The 21,070-nt window shown below is 39.7% G+C and overlaps 2 protein-coding genes and 1 pseudogene across 2 annotated transcripts; all 3 read right to left on the bottom strand.

Moving 5' to 3' along the window:
- Window positions 1-3,872: 3,872 nt before the first annotated feature.
- On the bottom strand, window positions 3,873-6,469 carry LOC117149996 (annotated as a pseudogene).
- LOC117149999 (polycystic kidney disease and receptor for egg jelly-related protein-like) lies at window positions 6,324-15,089 on the bottom strand. The gene is made up of 2 exons (XM_033316885.1): window positions 14,008-15,089; window positions 6,324-6,358 (listed from the first exon to the last, which is right to left on the bottom strand). Exon 1 carries the CDS (start codon window positions 15,063-15,065, stop codon window positions 14,061-14,063), a length of 1,005 nt encoding a protein of 334 aa, XP_033172776.1. The 5' UTR covers window positions 15,066-15,089; the 3' UTR covers window positions 6,324-6,358; window positions 14,008-14,060.
- A 25-nt stretch (window positions 15,090-15,114) lies between these two features.
- Window positions 15,115-16,494, bottom strand: LOC117149998. The gene has a single exon (XM_033316884.1). The coding sequence runs from the start codon at window positions 16,480-16,482 to the stop codon at window positions 15,130-15,132; it is 1,353 nt and encodes a 450-aa protein (XP_033172775.1). The 5' UTR covers window positions 16,483-16,494; the 3' UTR covers window positions 15,115-15,129.
- Between the last annotated feature and the right edge of the window lie 4,576 nt (window positions 16,495-21,070).

Raw genomic sequence — 21,070 nt, 5'->3', positions numbered from 1 at the left:
AGGACGGCAATGACGACGACGAACAAGGCATCCAAGACGGAGAACCTGGACCTGCTGCCACCAAAACCCCGGACAAACCCAAGACTACTCTCAGGACTTTCAAGCCACCACCAATCTTCATACCGGATGTGACCAATATCAAGGCTCTCACTAATAGCATTGCTGGAGTACTTGGCAATGATGTGGAGTTCACACTGAAATGGCAAGCAACAACAACGTTCGCGTGATGACCCGGACAAGGAAAGCTTCTCCGCCCTGAAGGACTTTCTTGGCCAAGTCCAATAAAAGGTTTCAAACCTTCCAGCCCCGAGACGAACGTGCCTATAGAGTAGTCATCAAAGGTCTTCACTACTCAACGGACCCAGAGGAAATTCGGGATGGGCTAAACCGTCACGGACACAAGGTCAGAGACCTCTACAACCCCACCCAAAGAAGTACCAAAAAGCCTCTTAACATATTTTTCGCCAATCTCGAGCCGGCCAAGAACAAGGAGGCCTATAAAGTTACGCGACTTTGCAGATCAGTGGTGACAATCGAGCCACCGATAAAGTTTAATGACGTGCCGCAATGCTATCGCTGTCAGGGATTTGGACATACCCAACGGTACTGCCACCTAGAACACAGGTGTGTCAAGTGCGGAGACAGCCACCCAACCGTTGAGTGTAAAAATAATAATAAGCCGGCCAATTGCTTGCACTGCGAAGGACCGCATGCAGCCTCATATAAAGGTTGTCCGGCATATAAGAAGCCAAAAGCATGCTCGCTCCAAAGCTGGCTTCAGCCCACGCGCCCATTACACTGTGAGCAGCAGCAAGGTTACTCCTAACGTTAGTTTTGCCAACGCTGTCAAGCAGGCAACTGATGAGACTCATGCCATCCCTCATACTCAGGCCAATATTGACAACCTGATGGAAACAATAATGGGCAGAATGGAAGCCATGTTTGAAAAAGAGGCCAGAGGTCGAGCTTTATTGCAAGACCAACCAAGCAGATATTCTCCTCATATCCGAACCCATTTTTCAGACAGGTCCTACTTCACCTTAAGGGGGTATGACCTCGTGTCAGCCATCCACCCTAATGGTTCAGCACCCGGCGGCGCCGCCATCCTTATTCGCAGCAGCATCAATTTCGACACCCAACCACCAATTCAAGAGGATTGGGTGCAATGCGCCCGAATATCGGTAAGCACCACCCACGGAGACATTACCTTAGCTGCTGCCTACTGCCCACCCAGATTTAGAGCCACGGACGATTGCTTCTCTTCGCTTTTGGACAGCCTAGGCCCCCAAATTCGTCATAGGAGGTGACTTTAACGCCAAGCACACTTGTGGGGTTCCAGAGTATGCAATCCAAAAGGACGCGCGCTATGCAGGCAGGTTCTCTCCGCAACCTCAATTGCCACGGAACTGGGACGCAACATACTGGCCACTGACCCTGCAAAAACTCCAGACATCTTGGACTTTGCGATCTCTGGCGGCCTGGACCCGGCAAGAATCCAGACCAGGGAGGTGGAAGACCTTCTCTCGGACCATAGTGCCATTGCCGTTTCGGTCTACGCCTCAGCCATGTTGAAATCCGCGGGTAAAAAGTTAATCTTCAAAACGTCCGACATCAGCAAATACCACCACTGGCTGAACAACTCGACAGTCACTAATCAACCATTGGATACCCCTGAAATTATAGATGCGGCCCGTTGTGAACCTCACCTCGCAAATTCAGGAGGCAGCAACTTATGCTGCTCCAAGGTTCTCTAACCAAACGAGGGACAGAAGTAGAGACGTCCACTTTTGGAATCCGCGGGTTAATGAGCTCAAGTCAGAGAAAAGGCGTCTCCGACGGGTTTGGTTCCTCTCCAGGAATCCTAGAGACAAAACAGCTCTCAACAGAGCCACCAAGGAGCTGAAGGAAACTCTGGTCAGGCTAAGGAAGGAGGCCCTCGACAGCTTTGTTTGGTAATCTCGCGCCGGGTGATCCCCACCACAACCTGTGGAATGTTACCAAGCGCATCAAGAGGCCACTGAAGAGGATCCCGCCCATCAGAAGACAAGACAACTCATGGTGCAGAACTGAGACCGAAAGAGCCAACGCATTCGCCGAGCACTTGGAGGAAGTCTTCACACCAGCCAATCGATGTTCCCCAAATGAAGCAGCCGAAACAGCCAGGCTCCTGTCAGAACCTCTCTCTGACTCCGAGTCGATACCCCAACTCTGTTAAGTCTATGTAACAGCAAGCGATACACAACTTGCAGCGTCGTTTTCGCCTCTTCGTTGTCCTCGCCTCTTTCGTTCCTCATGCTTCGCTTCTCTCGTCGCTGTTGTTGCTCGTTCGCCTTCGTATATGTGGCGGCGTATTTCGTTCCGCCGTTATTCTTCTACTGCTTCTTTTTTGCTACTGAAGCGACTGTCGATTTTCTTTTAATTGATGCGGCGCCACGTTCTGTCTCGCTCGCACTCATTAACATCGCACTTATGCATATACAACTTGGGCCATCCCCAGACGTGCCCACAAAATTGTAGTAAGTTTACTTTATAGTGTTCTTTATTGTTTAATGACAATTGTTTTTAGTACACTTAATATTGTTTAATGACAATACTTCTTGCTTATTATTATTTAATTGGTTGATGACAATTGTTAGCTCTAGTTGCATAAGTTATATAGCGCGATTGAAAAACTCGTGACTGCACTCGTTCACCATTCTACTCCAACTGCTTTTTGTCTTTTCCGTTAATAAGCGTTGCCACTGCGCGTTACTCTTTTGCTCTCTGTTTCATCGTTCATTTTAGTTCCCTGATCTGGTTCATTTCCCACATAAATATAGGACTCCATTACAATTGTAATGGCCTCCCCGTGGTGTTCCATGTGTACCGATTATGAACATATATTACATATAATTAATTATTAACATAAATATAAATATGTAAACGGTAGCTTATTCGAGCGGCGATTTCAAAAACTTTTAAATTATAATAGTCAGGGGGTGAATTTTTAATTATATATTTTAGTTGCTACGAAAATTGGCCAAAACTCCAAACATGTAAATTCGTTTCTTCGATCAGAATTGATTTCGGCCCGAAAATGGTCTTCTACCACAAGTACGCACACATATACACGTTCTCGTCTTTTTTTTTACTCACACAAACAAGCAAATTATATTTTTAGATTTCTTACGCTCTCAGCATAAGCGAGCGGACAGGGAGCAATTTTGGGCGTAACCAATAATTTCTTATTTAAATTATTTAGATTTTTTAAGAGAGATTGTTGTAAAATATTAATTATTTGAATTAGATCAGTAGAATGTTATTCAAGTGTACTTGAAAAGATTATTATAACATCCATATAAACATGACCAGTTTTTCAGACTTATTCTCATGATATATAATCCATTGCTCTTTGAAAGATCAATGTATTACTGTTCTCGTTAACACTTAACGACAAATCGCAGATTTGAATGAAATAAAAAGCATTTTAGGAATAGGAAGGAGTTAAGGAAATTCAAATTTAAGAAGCATTAATACGATCATAAAAACAAGAGAGAATGCTATATTCGAGTTCGTCGAGTATCAGATACAAGTTACTCAGCTAGTGTGAATGTGAACTCGAAATTTCATCATTTTAGAAGACCAGAAAAGTTACTATATATAAATGGAATGAACTACGATAAACAGCTATACACCAACGATGAAAAACTAAGCTATTCTTCGCCCCCATATAAAGTAGTAGCGAAACAAATAACAAGGATGATTAAATTTATATAAGCTTAAGACATTATAACAGAAAGTAAGACAATAAAATTGTGGATGCGGAACATATCATTTTACCTCAACCCGAAAACATAAAAAAATACTCAAGGGAAATATATATGACCCTATATTTAAATAAAATCGTATACTCCAATCGCTCTGAAGGCTGTTTCCAATGATGCTTGTACAATACAATTGGTTACATAACAGCTAAAGCATAGTCGAAGTACTACATCGATGTCATTATATTTTTTTGGACTAGGATCGCATGCCATTGGTTCTGTGCGTCCGAAAAATAGTACTACAAATGTTATAGCAATAAAAAGTTTTGCTATAAAAATGCAACTTCTTTCCCATTTGCAAAAGGCCAGTCTCTCTGTTCCAAAACGCCATGGTCCAATAATTGGTTGAAATAAGTACCAGTTTCCCATGAAATTTTCCATAGCGTGTAAGAACCGAAGCTTACCGGAATGAATTTTTCCATTATCGGTATTTATCAGAGAAAATGCGTTTGCCGTTTTATAAACAGTTAACACTTTATAAACATTGAATCCACTGCTGAATTGAAAATAACTGGCCCTCATTAGTATTCATATCGCATAGAACAAGATTTCTACAAAAAAAATGTGGATAAACTCCGGAATTATCGTGCCACATAGCAATTCCAGTTGGTATACTGAAATGTATATTTTGTAGTCGGAAAGATATTGTACTATTTCTTTTGAATGTTTTAAAAACTGGGTCTTGATATACTATTATGTCCCGTGTTTTGGTTGGAAAATTTTGAAGGCAAATATAATATTTGCTGATGTACCAGCGTTATATCTTCCTCCGAAAGTACACATTAAAACAAGATCACCTCGGTAGCATTTTCCTCCTATTGGATATAGTTCAGTATATAAGTTATTATCCCAATCAGAAACGGATTGCATGCTATAAATATATATATTATTACAAATGAAGCTAAAGAAAAAGAATATTATTATTTGATAACTTTGGCCCACTATAGGCCGTTCCAGGTGACATTTTAAATTCATTGGGACTACAATTATTGGCATACCATCTGCATCAAAGTCACTAATATAATTACAACGACAATGTATTCCAAAGTATATACTTTTGTTTAATTCAGGCATGCAAGCAAAGTTTTGCCATCTCGGTTCGGGTCGAGCATAGTTCCAAATTCGACAACTACGTATGTCAGTGGTGAAGGCAAAAAAAGCTCCAGATGGAAAAAGTTATTCCACGGTTCAGATATATTAGCAGCGCGAAGATAAATATAAACAGGCTGAGATTTATCGCAGCGATTCCTTAATAACAAAGTGGTTGATTGTAGGACTCCAGCTCTCACTAGACAAGTAGAGCTTTCTCTTTCCATTTCATTTAATTCTGGTATATTAGTCATCCGTATTAGCACGCATAATCTATATATCCGCTTGAGTAAAAGTAACTCCGAGAACTGAATGACCAAATAGTTCAGTTCGATACATACGAACTTCTAAAGGAGTATACACACAATCATGAATGACATTTTCGATATCTTCCTCAGGGTCATCAAAGTCTATACCACGATTAAAGATCTGTCGTGACGGCTCATTTATTGAATCACCTTCCGAAAAATTCATTTTCAATTTTGAAATATATTGAAATGGTTCGACAACCTCTTGAGATTTTTTCCAAATATTATTTATTGTATATGCATTAACTACGAGTACTTGAGTGTGGGACTCCTGCTCAGGATACCACCAGTATTGACTTTGCTTGTGACTTCGTATAGAAATTAGCACTTCGTCAGTTCGAAGTCGTCGTTTTAATTCATCAAGAAGTTTGTCAGTAAAAATAAGAGTATGCATAGAATCCGCGGATTGAAATTCTATGCTTCTATCTTGGTCTAAGTCAAAACTTTCCATACGCATACTAAAAGTAGATCGCTCTATTAGTTTTGGACCTTCCTCAGGATGAAGACGGCGTGCTGTGCCCATTCCCATATAAAATAGGCAGCTGCTTAACTTCCAATGAGCATGTAACCAGTTATTAATATGCTCTAAACCTTGAGGTCTTAGAACAGACATTTGCTCAAGCCTATTTCTGAAGTTATCAATGTTTAGGCAAGATTCAGATTCTGCACGACATTGAGATTTCGGTATGTACTCCACTCTGTATTCAATTTGTTAAGAATATCGCACAGTTCATTCACCATCGTTTCATAATAAAATATCCATTAAAGTATTAAGTTCATTACTATTAATTATTAACCTAAAGGTGGAGGAAATTAATTGTAGCATTCTTGCAACTACATTAACTTCCATGTCATCAAGTGGTTCCAAGGACAAAACAACCCTCTTTGTAAGGCGAACGAGGTGAGCGAGCTGGACTGTTGTTTTGTGGTTCATAAACGTAAATTGTATCAATGAAAGTTAAGAAGCCGTCCTTTTGACTTTATTAGCTTCGCTACTTGATATAATAATAAAAAAGCCTTTTGCCAATCTGCATATTCAAGCCAATGACGTGCCAGAGATAGGGCCTCTTTTACAGTGTTATCTGAATCATCCATTTCCAATCGACGTACCTCTACAGTTACTGTAACGTCGTCACATACAAAAAAATGATCGCATATCTATAAAAAAGTGTACGAAGAATTTTAAAATCTTGTTTAGAAACATATCATTTCGTTGAATCAGTTAAGAGGAGCTAGAAGCTACGCACAGATGCCTACCTGCTGACACATAAGAGGATCTGCAGAACTACAGTTTATAGAAACACTTTTTGCGAGCAAATAATAAAACTGAAGTAATAGGAAAAATTTTTGCACACGATCTTTTTTGGTTGCTATAAAGCTGGATCTATTGAATTTTGGTTCCAAAGCTGTCGCTGTCGAGCACACGTGCTGTAACACACTATCGATTTCTTCTCCCTACGAAATAATAAATAATAAATAAGTTCTGAATGTTTGCCTTTTCCGGAAGATATTAGGCATATCAACAGCTCTTGATGCGGTCTTCGGCGTTCTTTGCCGTCTACTGTTCAGCGTCGTTCCCTCGTCACCGTTCGTCTTCCTTGATATTCCGAAACGTACCGGCGCAGTCGTAGCTCCAAAACAGTAGTTAGAACACGCGCACAAGTAAGTCGAATAAGAATCAATACGAGAATCAGTTGGTGTCCTGCGATATAATCGGTCCTAACAGACCCCGTTTTCATATATTCGGACAGTGTCTTCCTCATTTCCTAGACTAAGCCGTCCAGATTTTTGAGAAGAGCACTTGCTATGGCGGAAAAGTAATGCATTTGCGGCTTGGCGCGAACTTTTGGTAACGAACTGTTTTTTCACGTATTACAAACTACAAGTCGATGCGGCTAGCTCAGACATGTTCAAATTCAAAGAATAATATAACCCATCCAGCTTACATACGTCCTCACTAACATCTCGAATGCAACTCCCCCTCCTATTGCTCTTCTTCTTAACACAATAAAAAAAAATCGAAAAAGAAACGGACGTACGGAAAGACGGATAAAATGAGAAACAAATTAAAAAGTGTTGAACAGAGTGGGCGTGACTCATACTTGAGTGTTCTTTTTTTGTTTTTTCAATATCAAAGATTTTTTATTTGTTGTAGAACGAATGCTCTGATTGAATTCTTTTGCGGCACTAATAAATTTTAATTTCTCTTAATGCGTTTTCTTAAAGTTGCCTATATGCAGAGCTCCTCAATTTTTTGAAATTTTCGGTATATAACCGAGTTTATATTCAATTAAAGCCGGTTTGTTGGCAATACTCGAAGGTCATATAAATGTAGTAAGTTTACTTATAGTGTTACTTTATTGTTTAATGACAATTGTTTTAGTACACTTTATATTGTTTAATGACAATAGTTCTTGCTTATTATTTAATTGTTTGATGACAATTGTTTAGCTCTAGTTGCATAAGTATATAGCGCGATTGAAAAACTCGTGACTGCACTCGTTCACCATTCTACTCCCAACTGTTTCATTTGTTTTTTCCGTTAATAAGCCTTGCCCCTGCGCGTTACTCTCTTGCTCTCTGTTTCATAGTTCATTTTAGTTCCCTGATCTGGTTCATTTCCCACAATCGGCCCTCCTGATACATCATTCGACCCGAATTTATTTCCCCACGGCTTCATATATTCTGCGACTGTCGATGTCTTAAAAGGTCCATCGTCGTCTCCGAGATTTTTTACGTCATACCTTCCGTTGCTTTTTTATCTTAACAACTTTGTAAGTTCCTAGAAATTTTCATTTCAACTTCTAGGCGGTTCTACTATTGATTATTTGCTGCACTTTACTGAAATGCTTATACCAGTCTCCTGCACTCCCATGACTTAACTTCGACAGCCATCAACACTACTGTCTTATGAATTCTCTCAATCTGACCATTTCCACGTGGTACACCTGTTGTAATCACTAGATGCTAAATTTTCTGCTCCTGACAATACAACTTTAAATGTCTGTGCAGTGAACGCAGTTCCCCTATCAGAGATAATACGTAAGGGACTTCCAAAATTAGTAGCCTGACGCTCTAGACAACTTATAACTTCCTTTGCTTCTGTGCTAAGATAAAATGTGGTGGTAGCGCTTGCTCGTCCTTTCCATTGGCCCAACATGGTCAATGTGATACGTCAACAACGGTCTATCTCCCTTTTCAATCGGGGTCAAGAAACCTTCTTTCTTCCCAGCTTTCGAATTAAATACAATACACTCCACACAACTGTCCACAACACGAACAACCTTTTTCTTTAAGCTTTGGTATGAAGTAAGATTTCTCAACTAAATCTTTTTCAAAATGTCCATGCTTATGAACAATTGTGATTATTTCATTTTCCATCTTTGACGGTACAACAACAAGCTCGCGATTAGGATCTTTAAAAAATATTGGTTTTCTGTATAAAAATCTTCATAACCTTTTTTTTCTACAAAGCTTCTCACTACTTTCGTCCATTCATCGAGTAATTGTGCTTGTTTCAAGCGATGTACAAAAGTATCGCTCAGCATAAAACATGATACTCTACTCAACGCATCAACATGTCTCATTCTCGTCCCTGAGCGATGTTCTATTTGATAATCAAAGTCTTGAAGGTATAATGCCCACCTAGCTACCCTCAAAGGAACGTCCTTCTTCTTCATGGTCATAGTGAACGCGTTTGCAGTCAGTCACAATTTTAAATTTCAAACCTAACACATACACACGCCATTTCATTAATGCACCGATAACTGCAAGAACCTCAAGCTCATAAGAATGATAATTTCTTCCGCATTGGTTAGTCTTACGACTCATGTATTGAACCGGATGAAACAAAAAATCTTCTGGGTCTTTTTTAATAATACCGCCACTGAATTTTAAAGCGTTTGTATGGATTTCCGTTTCTAATTTAGGATTGTACAATTTCAATACGGGTTTAGAAGTTAGTTAGGTTTAGAAGTTGCCTTAACAGGTCCGACAAAGGCTTAGCAGTCACTGCAAAGTCATTGACAAATCTACGAAAATACGACGTCAATCCTAAGAATCTTTGAACACCTTTTTTATCATTTGGCAACGGAAAATTAACGATAGCACTTGTCTTCTCTCCAGAAGGCTTAATAGTACCACACTCAACCATATACCCAAAAAGTTAACTTTCTTTTGCAACACCTGACATTTCGACCAATTTATTTTTAATACATTTTTACTGGCAACACTTAACACCTTCTCCAGCTTTACCAATCCTTCACACACATTTTTACTGGGCACAATCATATCGTCCATTTATACTACTACATCTCCACTGTTGTTAGTTCCCTTTAGACTGCCATTATGAATCGAGTAAAAACTGCAGGTGAGTTTGTAATACCAAAGGGCACATACAGAAATTCGTACTGTCCCTTTTGTGTTACAAAGGAGGTATATTTCTGGGATTCCAACTCAACGGGCACATGAAAGAAACCGTTAGTTAAATCCAAAGTCGTATACACCAAAGCACTCTGAAGCTTTTCGATAACAACGTCAACCTGCGGCATTGGAAAGTGATCACGAATTATCTTTTCATTTAATTTCCGATAGTTACAACACAATCGTTTTTTCCCATTCTTTTTCGAAACAAGCACCACTGGTGATGCGTATTCCGACACACTCAGCTTTATAATCTTGTCTCGCAACCATTCCTGAACTTGATCATCCACAATCTTTTGTTCACACTATGCCAAACGTCTTGGTTGTTGGAATACTGGTAAATCATCGGTTAAAAGTATTTTCATCTTCTTCTTTTCCACAAGCCAGGGAAATCAACCCCCTGCAAGAAGGCCCGCAGAGTAAGGGAATCCAGCCCGAGCAGCGACTCCAGCACCTCGCATTCGGAGCCTGGCAAGCGCAAACCTGTGAGCAAACCCACGCCCAACATCAGCGCAGCCTATCGTCGAAGGCTGGCAAACAGATTTGCCATTCTCTCGAACGAAGAGGACGGCAATGACGACGACGAACAAGGCATCCAAGACGGAGAAACCTGGACCTGCTGCCACCAAAACCCCGGACAAACCCAAGACTACTCTCAGGACTTTCAAGCCACCACCAATCTTCATACCGGATGTGACCAATATCAAGGCTCTCACTAATAGCATTGCTGGAGTACTTGGCAATGATGTGGAGTTCACACTGAAAATGGCAAGCAACAACAACGTTCGCGTGATGACCCCGGACAAGGAAAGCTTCTCCGCCCTGAAGGACTTCTTGGCCAAGTCCAATAAAAGGTTTCAAACCTTCCAGCCCCGAGACGAACGTGCCTATAGAGTAGTCATCAAAGGTCTTCACTACTCAACGGACCCAGAGGAAATTCGGGATGGGCTAAACCGTCACGGACACAAGGTCAGAGACCTCTACAACCCCACCCAAAGAAGTACCAAAAAGCCTCTTAACATATTTTTCGCCAATCTCGAGCCGGCCAAGAACAAGGAGGCCTATAAAGTTACGCGACTTTGCAGATCAGTGGTGACAATCGAGCCACCGATAAAGTTTAATGACGTGCCGCAATGCTATCGCTGTCAGGGATTTGGACATACCCAACGGTACTGCCACCTAGAACACAGGTGTGTCAAGTGCGGAGACAGCCACCCAACCGTTGAGTGTAAAAATAATAATAAGCCGGCCAATTGCTTGCACTGCGAAGGACCGCATGCAGCCTCATATAAAGGTTGTCCGGCATATAAGAAGGCCAAAAGCATGCTCGCTCCAAAGCTGGCTTCAGCCCCACGCGCCCATTACACTGTGAGCAGCAGCAAGGTTACTCCTAACGTTAGTTTTGCCAACGCTGTCAAGCAGGCAACTGATGAGACTCATGCCATCCCTCATACTCAGGCCAATATTGACAACCTGATGGAAACAATAATGGGCAGAATGGAAGCCATGTTTGAAAGAGGCCAGAGGTCGAGCTTTATTGCAAGACCAACCAAGCAGATATTCTCCTCATATCCGAAACCCATTTTTCAGACAGGTCCTACTTCACCTTAAGGGGTATGACCTCGTGTCAGCCATCCACCCTAATGGTTCAGCACCCGGCGGCGCCGCCATCCTTATTCGCAGCAGCATCAAATTCGACACCCAACCACCAATTCAAGAGGATTGGGTGCAATGCGCCCGAATATCGGTAAGCACCACCACGGAGACATTACCTTAGCTGCTGCCTACTGCCCACCCAGATTTAGAGCCACGGACGATTGCTTCTCTTCGCTTTTGGACAGCCTAGGCCCCAAATTCGTCATAGGAGGTGACTTTAACGCCAAGCACACTTGGTGGGGTTCCAGAGTATGCAATCCAAAAGGACGCGCGCTATGCAGGCAGGTTCTCTCCCGCAACCTCAATTGCCACGGAACTGGGACGCCAACATACTGGCCCACTGACCCTGCAAAAACTCCAGACATCTTGGACTTTGCGATCTCTGGCGGCCTGGACCCGGCAAGAATCCAGACCAGGAGGTGGAAGACCTTCTCTCGGACCATAGTGCCATTGCCGTTTCGGTCTACGCCTCAGCCATGTTGAAATCCGCGGGTAAAAAGTTAATCTTCAAAACGTCCGACATCAGCAAATACCACCACTGGCTGAACAACTCGACAGTCACTAATCAACCATTGGATACCCCTGAAATTATAGATGCGGCCGTTGTGAACCTCACCTCGCAAATTCAGGAGGCAGCAACTTATGCTGCTCCAAGGTTCTCTAACCAAACGAGGGACAGAAGTAGAGACGTCCACTTTTGGAATCCGCGGGTTAATGAGCTCAAGTCAGAGAAAAGGCGTCTCCGACGGGTTTGGTTCCTCTCCAGGAATCCTAGAGACAAAACAGCTCTCAACAGAGCCACCAAGGAGCTGAAGGAAACTCTGGTCAGGCTAAGGAAGGAGGCCCTCGACAGCTTTGTTGGTAATCTCGCGCCGGGTGATCCCCACCACAACCTGTGGAATGTTACCAAGCGCATCAAGAGGCCACTGAAGAGGATCCCGCCCATCAGAAGACAAGACAACTCATGGTGCAGAACTGAGACCGAAAGAGCCAACGCATTCGCCGAGCACTTGGAGGAAGTCTTCACACCAGCCAATCGATGTTCCCCAAATGAAGCAGCCGAAACAGCCAGGCTCCTGTCAGAACCTCTCTCTGACTCCGAGTCGATACCCCAACTCTGTTAAGTCTATGTTAACAGCAAGCGATACACAACTTGCAGCGTCGTTTTCGCCTCTTCGTTGTCCTCGCCTCTTTCGTTCCTCATGCTTCGCTTCTCTCGTCGCTGTTGTTGCTCGTTCGCCTTCGTATATGTGGCGGCGTATTTCGTTCCGCCGTTATTCTTCTACTGCTTCTTTTTTGCTACTGAAGCGACTGTCGATTTTCTTTTAATTGATGCGGCGCCACGTTCTGTCTCGCTCGCACTCATTAACATCGCACTTATGCATATACAACTTGGGCCATCCCAGACGTGCCCACAAAATTGTAGTAAGTTTACTTTATAGTGTTACTTTATTGTTTAATGACAATTGTTTTTAGTACACTTAATATTGTTTAATGACAATACTTCTTGCTTATTATTATTTAATTGGTTGATGACAATTGTTTAGCTCTAGTTGCATAAGTATATAGCGCGATTGAAAAACTCGTGACTGCACTCGTTCACCATTCTACTCCAACTGCTTCTTTTGTCTTTTCCGTTAATAAGCGTTGCCACTGCGCGTTACTCTTTTGCTCTCTGTTTCATCGTTCATTTTAGTTCCCTGATCTGGTTCATTTCCCACATAAATATAGGACTCCATTACAATTGTAATGGCCTCCCCGTGGTGTTCCATGTGTACCGATTATGACATATATTACATATAATTAATTATTAACATAAATATAAATATGTAAACGGTAGCTTATTCGAGCGGCGATTTCAAAAACTTTTAAATTATAATAGTCAGGGGGTGAATTTTTAATTATTATTTTAGTTGCTACGAAATTGGCCAAAACTCCAAACATGTAAATTCGTTTCTTCGATCAGAATTGATTTCGGCCCGAAAATGGTCTTCTACCACAAGTACGCACACATATACACGTTCTCGTCTTTTTTTTTACTCACACAAACAAGCAAATTATATTTTTAGATTTCTTACGCTCTCAGCATAAGCGAGCGGACAGGGAGCAATTTTGGGCGTAACCAATAATTTCTTATTTAAATTATTTAGATTTTTTAAGAGAGATTGTTGTAAAATATTAATTATTTGAATTAGATCAGTAGAATGTTATTCAAGTGTACTTGAAAAGATTATTATAACATCCATATAAACATGACCAGTTTTTCAGACTTATTCTCATGATATATAATCCATTGCTCTTTGAAAGATCAATGTATTACTGTTCTCGTTAACACTTAACGACAAATCGCAGATTTGAATGAAATAAAAAGCATTTTAGGAATAGGAAGGAGTTAAGGAAATTCAAATTTAAGAAGCATTAATACGATCATAAAAACAAGAGAGAATGCTATATTCGAGTTCGTCGAGTATCAGATACAAGTTACTCAGCTAGTGTGAATGTGAACTCGAAATTTCATCATTTTAGAAGACCAGAAAAGTTACTATATATAAATGGAATGAACTACGATAAACAGCTATACACCAACGATGAAAAACTAAGCTATTCTTCGCCCCCATATAAAGTAGTAGCGAAACAAATAACAAGGATGATTAAAATTTATATAAGCTTAAGACATTATAACAGAAAGTAAGACAATAAAATTGTGGATGCGGAACATATCATTTTACCTCAACCCGAAAACATAAAAAAATACTCAAGGGAAATATATATGACCCTATATTTAAATAAAATCGTATACTCCAATCGCTCTGAAGGCTGTTTCCAATGATGCTTGTACAATACAATTGGTTACATAACAGCTAAAGCATAGTCGAAGTACTACATCGATGTCATTATATTTTTTTGGACTAGGATCGCATGCCATTGGTTCTGTGCGTCCGAAAAATAGTACTACAAATGTTATAGCAATAAAAAGTTTTGCTATAAAAATGCAACTTCTTTCCCATTTGCAAAAGGCCAGTCTCTCTGTTCCAAAACGCCATGGTCCAATAATTGGTTGAAATAAGTACCAGTTTCCCATGAAATTTTCCATAGCGTGTAAGAACCGAAGCTTACCGGAATGAATTTTTCCATTATCGGTATTTATCAGAGAAAATGCGTTTGCCGTTTTATAAACAGTTAACACTTTATAACATTGAATCCACTGCTGAATTGAAAATAACTGGCCCTCATTAGTATTCATATCGCATAGAACAAGATTTCTACAAAAAAAATGTGGATAAACTCCGGAATTATCGTGCCACATAGCAATTCCAGTTGGTATACTGAAATGTATATTTTGTAGTCGGAAAGATATTGTACTATTTCTTTTGAATGTTTTAAAAACTGGGTCTTGATATACTATTATGTCCCGTGTTTGGTTGGAAAATTTGAAGGCAAATATAATATTTGCTGATGTACCAGCGTTATATCTTCCTCCGAAAGTACACATTAAAACAAGATCACCTCGGTAGCATTTTCCTCCTATTGGATATAGTTCAGTATATAAGTTATTATCCCAATCAGAAACGGATTGCATGCTATAAAATATATATATTATTACAAATGAAGCTAAAGAGAAAAAGAATATTATTATTTGATAACTTTGGCCCACTATAGGCCGTTCCAGGTGACATTTTAAATTCATTGGGACTACAATTATTGGCATACCATCTGCATCAAAGTCACTAATATAATTACAACGACAATGTATTCCAAAGTATATACTTTTGTTTAATTCAGGCATGCAAGCAAAGTTTTGCCATCTCGGTTCGGGTCGAGCATAGTTCCAAATTCGACAACTACGTATGTCAGTGGTGAAGGCAAAAAAAAGCTCCAGAATGGAAAAAGTTATTCCACGGTTCAGATATATTAGCAGCGCGAAGATAAATATAAACAGGCTGAGATTTATCGCAGCGATTCCTTAATAACAAAGTGGTTGATTGTAGGACTCCAGCTCTCACTAGACAAGTAGAGCTTTCTCTTTCCATTTCATTTAATTCTGGTATATTAGTCATCCGTATTAGCACGCAATAATCTATATCCGCTTGAGTAAAAGTAACTCCGAGAACTGAATGACCAAATAGTTCAGTTCGATACATACGAACTTCTAAAGGAGTATACACACAATCATGAATGACATTTTCGATATCTTCCTCAGGGTCATCAAAGTCTATACCACGATTAAAGATCTGTCGTGACGGCTCATTTATTGAATCACCTTCCGAAAAATTCATTTTCAATTTTGAAATATATTGAAATGGTTCGACAACCTCTTGAGATTTTTTCCAAATATTATTTATTGTATATGCATTAACTACGAGTACTTGAGTGTGGGACTCCTGCTCAGGATACCACCAGTATTGACTTTGCTTGTGACTTCGTATAGAAATTAGCACTTCGTCAGTTCGAAGTCGTCGTTTTAATTCATCAAGAAGTTTGTCAGTAAAAATAAGAGTATGCATAGAATCCGCGGATTGAAATTCTATGCTTCTATCTTGGTCTAAGTCAAAACTTTCCATACGCATACTAAAAGTAGATCGCTCTATTAGTTTTGGACCTTCCTCAGGATGAAGACGGCGTGCTGTGCCCATTCCCATATAAAATAGGCAGCTGCTTAACTTCCAATGAGCATGTAACCAGTTATTAATATGCTCTAAACCTTGAGGTCTTAGAACAGACATTTGCTCAAGCCTATTTCTGAAGTTATCAATGTTTAGGCAAGATTCAGATTCTGCACGACATTGAGATTTCGGTATGTACTCCCACTCTGTATTCAATTTGTTAAGAATATCGCACAGTTCATTCACCATCGTTTCATAATAAATATCCATTAAAGTATTAAGTTCATTACTATTAATTATTAACCTAAAGGTGGAGGAAATTAATTGTAGCATTCTTGCAACTACATTAACTTCCATGTCATCAAGTGGTTCCAAGGACAAAACAACCCTCTTTGTAAGGCGAACGAGGTGAGCGAGCTGGACTGTTGTTTGTGGTTCATAAACGTAAATTGTATCAATGAAGTTAAGAAGCCGTCCTTTTGACTTTATTAGCTTCGCTACTTGATATAATAATAAAAAAGCCTTTTGCCAATCTGCATATTCAAGCCAATGACGTGCCAGAGATAGGGCCTCTTTTACAGTGTTATCTGAATCATCCATTTCCAATCGACGTACCTCTACAGTTACTGTAACGTCGTCACATACAAAAAAATGATCGCATATCTATAAAAAAGTGTACGAAGAATTTTAAAATCTTGTTTAGAAACATATCATTTCGTTGAATTCAGTTAAGAGGAGCTAGAAGCTACGCACAGATGCCTACCTGCTGACACATAAGAGGATCTGCAGAACTACAGTTTATAGAAACACTTTTTGCGAGCAAATAATAAAACTGAAGTAATAGGAAAAATTTTTGCACACGATCTTTTTTGGTTGCTATAAAGCTGGATCTATTGAATTTTGGTTCCAAAGCTGTCGCTGTCGAGCACACGTGCTGTAACACACTATCGATTTCTTCTCCCTACGAAATAATAAATAATAAATAAGTTCTGAATGTTTGCCTTTTCCGGAAGATATTAGGCATATCAACAGCTCTTGATGCGGTCTTCGGCGTTCTTTGCCGTCTACTGTTCAGCGTCGTTCCCTCGTCACCGTTCGTCTTCCTTGATATTCCGAAACGTACCGGCGCAGTCGTAGCTCCAAAACAGTAGTTAGAACACGCGCACAAGTAAGTCGAATAAGAATCAATACGAGAATCAGTTGGTGTCCTGCGATATAATCGGTCCTAACAGACCCCGTTTTCATAGATTCGGACAGTGTCTTCCTCATTTCCTAGACTAAGCCGTCCAGATTTTTGAGAAGAGCACTTGCTATGGCGGAAAAGTAATGCATTTGCGGCTTGGCGCGAACTTTTGGTAACGAACTGTTTTTTCACGTATTACAAACTACAAGTCGATGCGGCTAGCTCAGACATGTTCAAATTCAAAGAATAATATAACCCATCCAGCTTACATACGTCCTCACTAACATCTCGAATGCAACTCCCCCTCCTATTGCTCTTCTTCTTAACACAATAAAAAAAAATCGAAAAAGAAACGGACGTACGGAAAGACGGATAAAATGAGAAACAAATTAAAAAGTGTTGAACAGAGTGGGCGTGACTCATACTTGAGTGTTCTTTTTTTGTTTTTGAGTTCAATATTATTAAAAAAGAATATCACAAGATTTTTTATTTGTTGTAGAACGAATGCTCTGATTGAATTCTTTTGCGGCACTAATAAATTTTAATTTCTCTTAATGCGTTTTCTTAAAGTTGCCTATATGCAGAGCTCCTCAATTTTTTGAAATTTTCGGTATATATCTAACCGAGTTTATATTCAATTAAAGCCGGTTTGTTGCAATACTCGAAGGTCATATAAATGTAGTAAGTTTACTTTATAGTGTTACTTTATTGTTTAATGACAATTGTTTTTAGTACACTTTATATTGTTTAATGACAATAGTTCTTGCTTATTATTTAATTGTTTGATGACAATTGTTTAGCTCTAGTTGCATAAGTATATAGCGCGATTGAAAAACTCGTGACTGCACTCGTTCACCATTCTACTCCAACTGTTTCATTTGTTTTTTCCGTTAATAAGCCTTGCCCCTGCGCGTTACTCTCTTGCTCTCTGTTTCATAGTTCATTTTAGTTCCCTGATCTGGTTCATTTCCCACAATCGGCCCTCCTGATACATCATTCGACCCGAATTTATTTCCCCACGGCTTCATATATTCTGCGACTGTCGATGTCTTAAAAGGTCCATCGTCGTCTCCGAGATTTTTTACGTCATACCTTCCGTGCTTTTTTATCTTAACAACTTTGTAAGTTCCTAGAAATTTTCATTTCAACTTCTAGGCGGTTCTACTATTGATTATTTGCTGCACTTTACTGAAATGCTTATACCAGTCTCCTGCACTCCCATGACTTAACTTCGACAGCATCAACACTACTGTCTTATGAATTCTCTCAATCTGACCATTTCCACGTGGTACACCTGTTGTAATCACTAGATGCTGAATTTTCTGCTCCTGACAATACAACTTAAATGTCTGTGCAGTGAACGCAGTTCCCCTATCAGAGATAATACGTAAGGGACTTCCAAAATTAGTAGCCTGACGCTCTAGACAACTTATAACTTCCTTTGCTTCTGTGCTAAGATAAAATGTGGTGGTAGCGCTTGCTCGTCATTTCCATTGGCCCAACATGGTCAATGTGATACGTCAACAACGGTCTATCTCCCTTTTCAATCGGGGTCAAGAAACCTTCTTTCTTCCCAGCTTTCGAATTAAATACAATACACTCCACACAACTGTCCACAACACGAACAACCTTTTCTTTAAGCTTTGGTATGAAGTAAGATTTCTCAACTAAATCTTTTTCAAAATGTCCATGCTTATGAACAATTGTGATTATTTCATTTTCCATCTTTGACGGTACAACAACAAGCTCGCGATTAGGATCTTTAAAAAATATTTGGTTTTCTTTATAAAAATCTTCATAACCTTTTTTTTCTACAAAGCTTCTCACTACTTTCGTCCATTCATCGAGTAATTGTGCTTGTTTCAAGCGATGTACAAAAGTATCGCTCAGCATAAAACATGATACTCTACTCAACGCATCAACATGTCTCATTCTCGTCCCTGAGCGATGTTCTATTTGATAATCAAAGTCTTGAAGGTATAATGCCCACCTAGCTACCCTCAAAGGAACGTCCTTCTTCTTCATGGTCATAGTGAACGCGTTGCAGTCAGTCACAATATTAAATTTCAAACCTAACACATACACACGCCACTTCATTAATGCACCGATAACTGCAAGAACCTCAAGCTCATAAGAATAATAATTTTCTTCGCATTGGTTAGTCTTACGACTCATGTATTGAACCGGATGAAACAAAAAATCTTCTGGGTCTTTTTGTAATAATACGCCACCGAAACCATATTTTAAAGCGTTTGTATGGATTTCCGTTTCTAATTTAGGATTGTACAATTTCAATACGGGCTTAGAAGTTAGTTAGGTTTAGAAGTTGCCTTAACAGGTCCGACAAAGGCTTAGCAGTCACTGCAAAATCCTTGACAAATCTAAGAAAATACGACGTCAATCCTAAGAATCTTTGAACACCTTTTTTATCATTTGGCAACGGAAAATTAACGATTTCACTTGTCTTCTCTCCAGAAGGCTTAATAGTACCACACTCAACTATATACCCAAAAAGTTAACTTTCTTTTGCAACACCTGACATTTTGACCAATTTATTTTTAATACATTTTTACTGGCAACACTTAACACCTTCTCCAGCTTTACCAATCCTTCACACACATTTTTACTGGGCACAATCATATCGTCCATTTATACTACTACATCTCCACTGTTGTTTAGTTCCCTTTAGACTGCCATTATGAATCGAGTAAAAACTGCAGGTGAGTTTGTAATACCAAAGGGCACATACAGAAATTCGTACTGTCCCTTTTGTGTTACAAAGGAGGTATATTTCTGGGATTCCAACTCAACGGGCACATGAAAGAAACCGTTAGTTAAATCCAAAGTCGTATACACCAAAGCACTCTGAAGCTTTTCGATAACAACGTCAACCTGCGGCATTGGAAAGTGATCACGAATTATCTTTTCATTTAATTTCCGATAGTTACAACACAATCGTTTTTTCCCATTCTTTTTCGAAACAAGCACCACTGGTGATGCGTATTCCGACACACTCAGCTTTATAATCTTGTCTCGCAACCATTCCTGAACTTGATCATCCACAATCTTTTGTTCACACTATGCCAAACGTCTTGGTTGTTGGAATACTGGTAAATCATCGGTTAAAAGTATTTTCATCTTCACTGGTGTCGAACAATTTCAAATTGGCTTATATTCTCCAACTAGACTTAAAGCTTTTTCTTTTTGTACACTACTCAAATGTTATAAATCAACCTCATCAAATATGCCAGCCTGCTCCACCCCCAGCACATACTTTTAAATTCAACAAACAACTCAGCACATGATCCTTTGTCCAATGGCTGGATTCTCTGACTCTCAACCTTTTTTTGGTTTACAACTCGACTTATAAACTCTGTGCCACCTTTGGTTACTTTCAAATCCACGCTGTTTAAGATTGTTCTTCCTAAAATCGAATCAAACCCCATATCCTCATCAGGAACTGCGTGAAATTCAACTTGCATGTCTATACCATCTACCTCAACAGAAATTACAAAGCTACCGAATGTAAGCGCCTGGCTATCACCTATGCCAGTCAAACACTTCGCTAAGCCTGTCAACTTATTTCTGCCCAACTTAGTATAAACACTTCTGCGTATAAGACAAAGGCAGCACCTGTATCAACTAATCCTTGAAACATCATTGACTTATACTGCACAGTTTTCAACTCTAAACCTGAAGGAGTGCTTAATGGCTTTAACTCTTTCTTCCTATCTTGTACGACATTTGTATTTTGATCCTGCTTAACTTTTCCATATATTTTACAGTCTGATGCGCGATGACCTGGTTGGTTACACTTAAAACAATCAAAATCTTTCTTCCTACAATCTTTTTTAAAATGGGTATCATCACCGCACTTGAAACATTTATGTGTCTTGTTGTCACTGCTAATCTTCTTGGACTCAGAACTCTGTTTATCAACGAATGATCCAGGCCTGTTTTAATGACTTGCTTGAACTACAAACTTTTTGTAACCATCCAAACTAA

This window comes from Drosophila mauritiana, unplaced genomic scaffold (genome assembly GCF_004382145.1).
Source record: "Drosophila mauritiana strain mau12 unplaced genomic scaffold, ASM438214v1 Y_14, whole genome shotgun sequence".
NCBI classification, from domain to species: domain Eukaryota; kingdom Metazoa; phylum Arthropoda; class Insecta; order Diptera; family Drosophilidae; genus Drosophila; species Drosophila mauritiana.
The sequence above is the reverse complement of the archived record's forward strand: the minus strand, read 5'-3'. Positions and strand labels throughout refer to the sequence as shown.

Excerpts from the sequence above, each read along its gene's own strand:
- LOC117149999 (XM_033316885.1), bottom strand. The coding sequence starts at position 15,065 with ATGCCTGAATTAAACAAAAGTATATACTTTGGAATACATTGTCGTTGT.
- LOC117149998 (XM_033316884.1), bottom strand. The coding sequence starts at position 16,482 with ATGGATGATTCAGATAACACTGTAAAAGAGGCCCTATCTCTGGCACGT.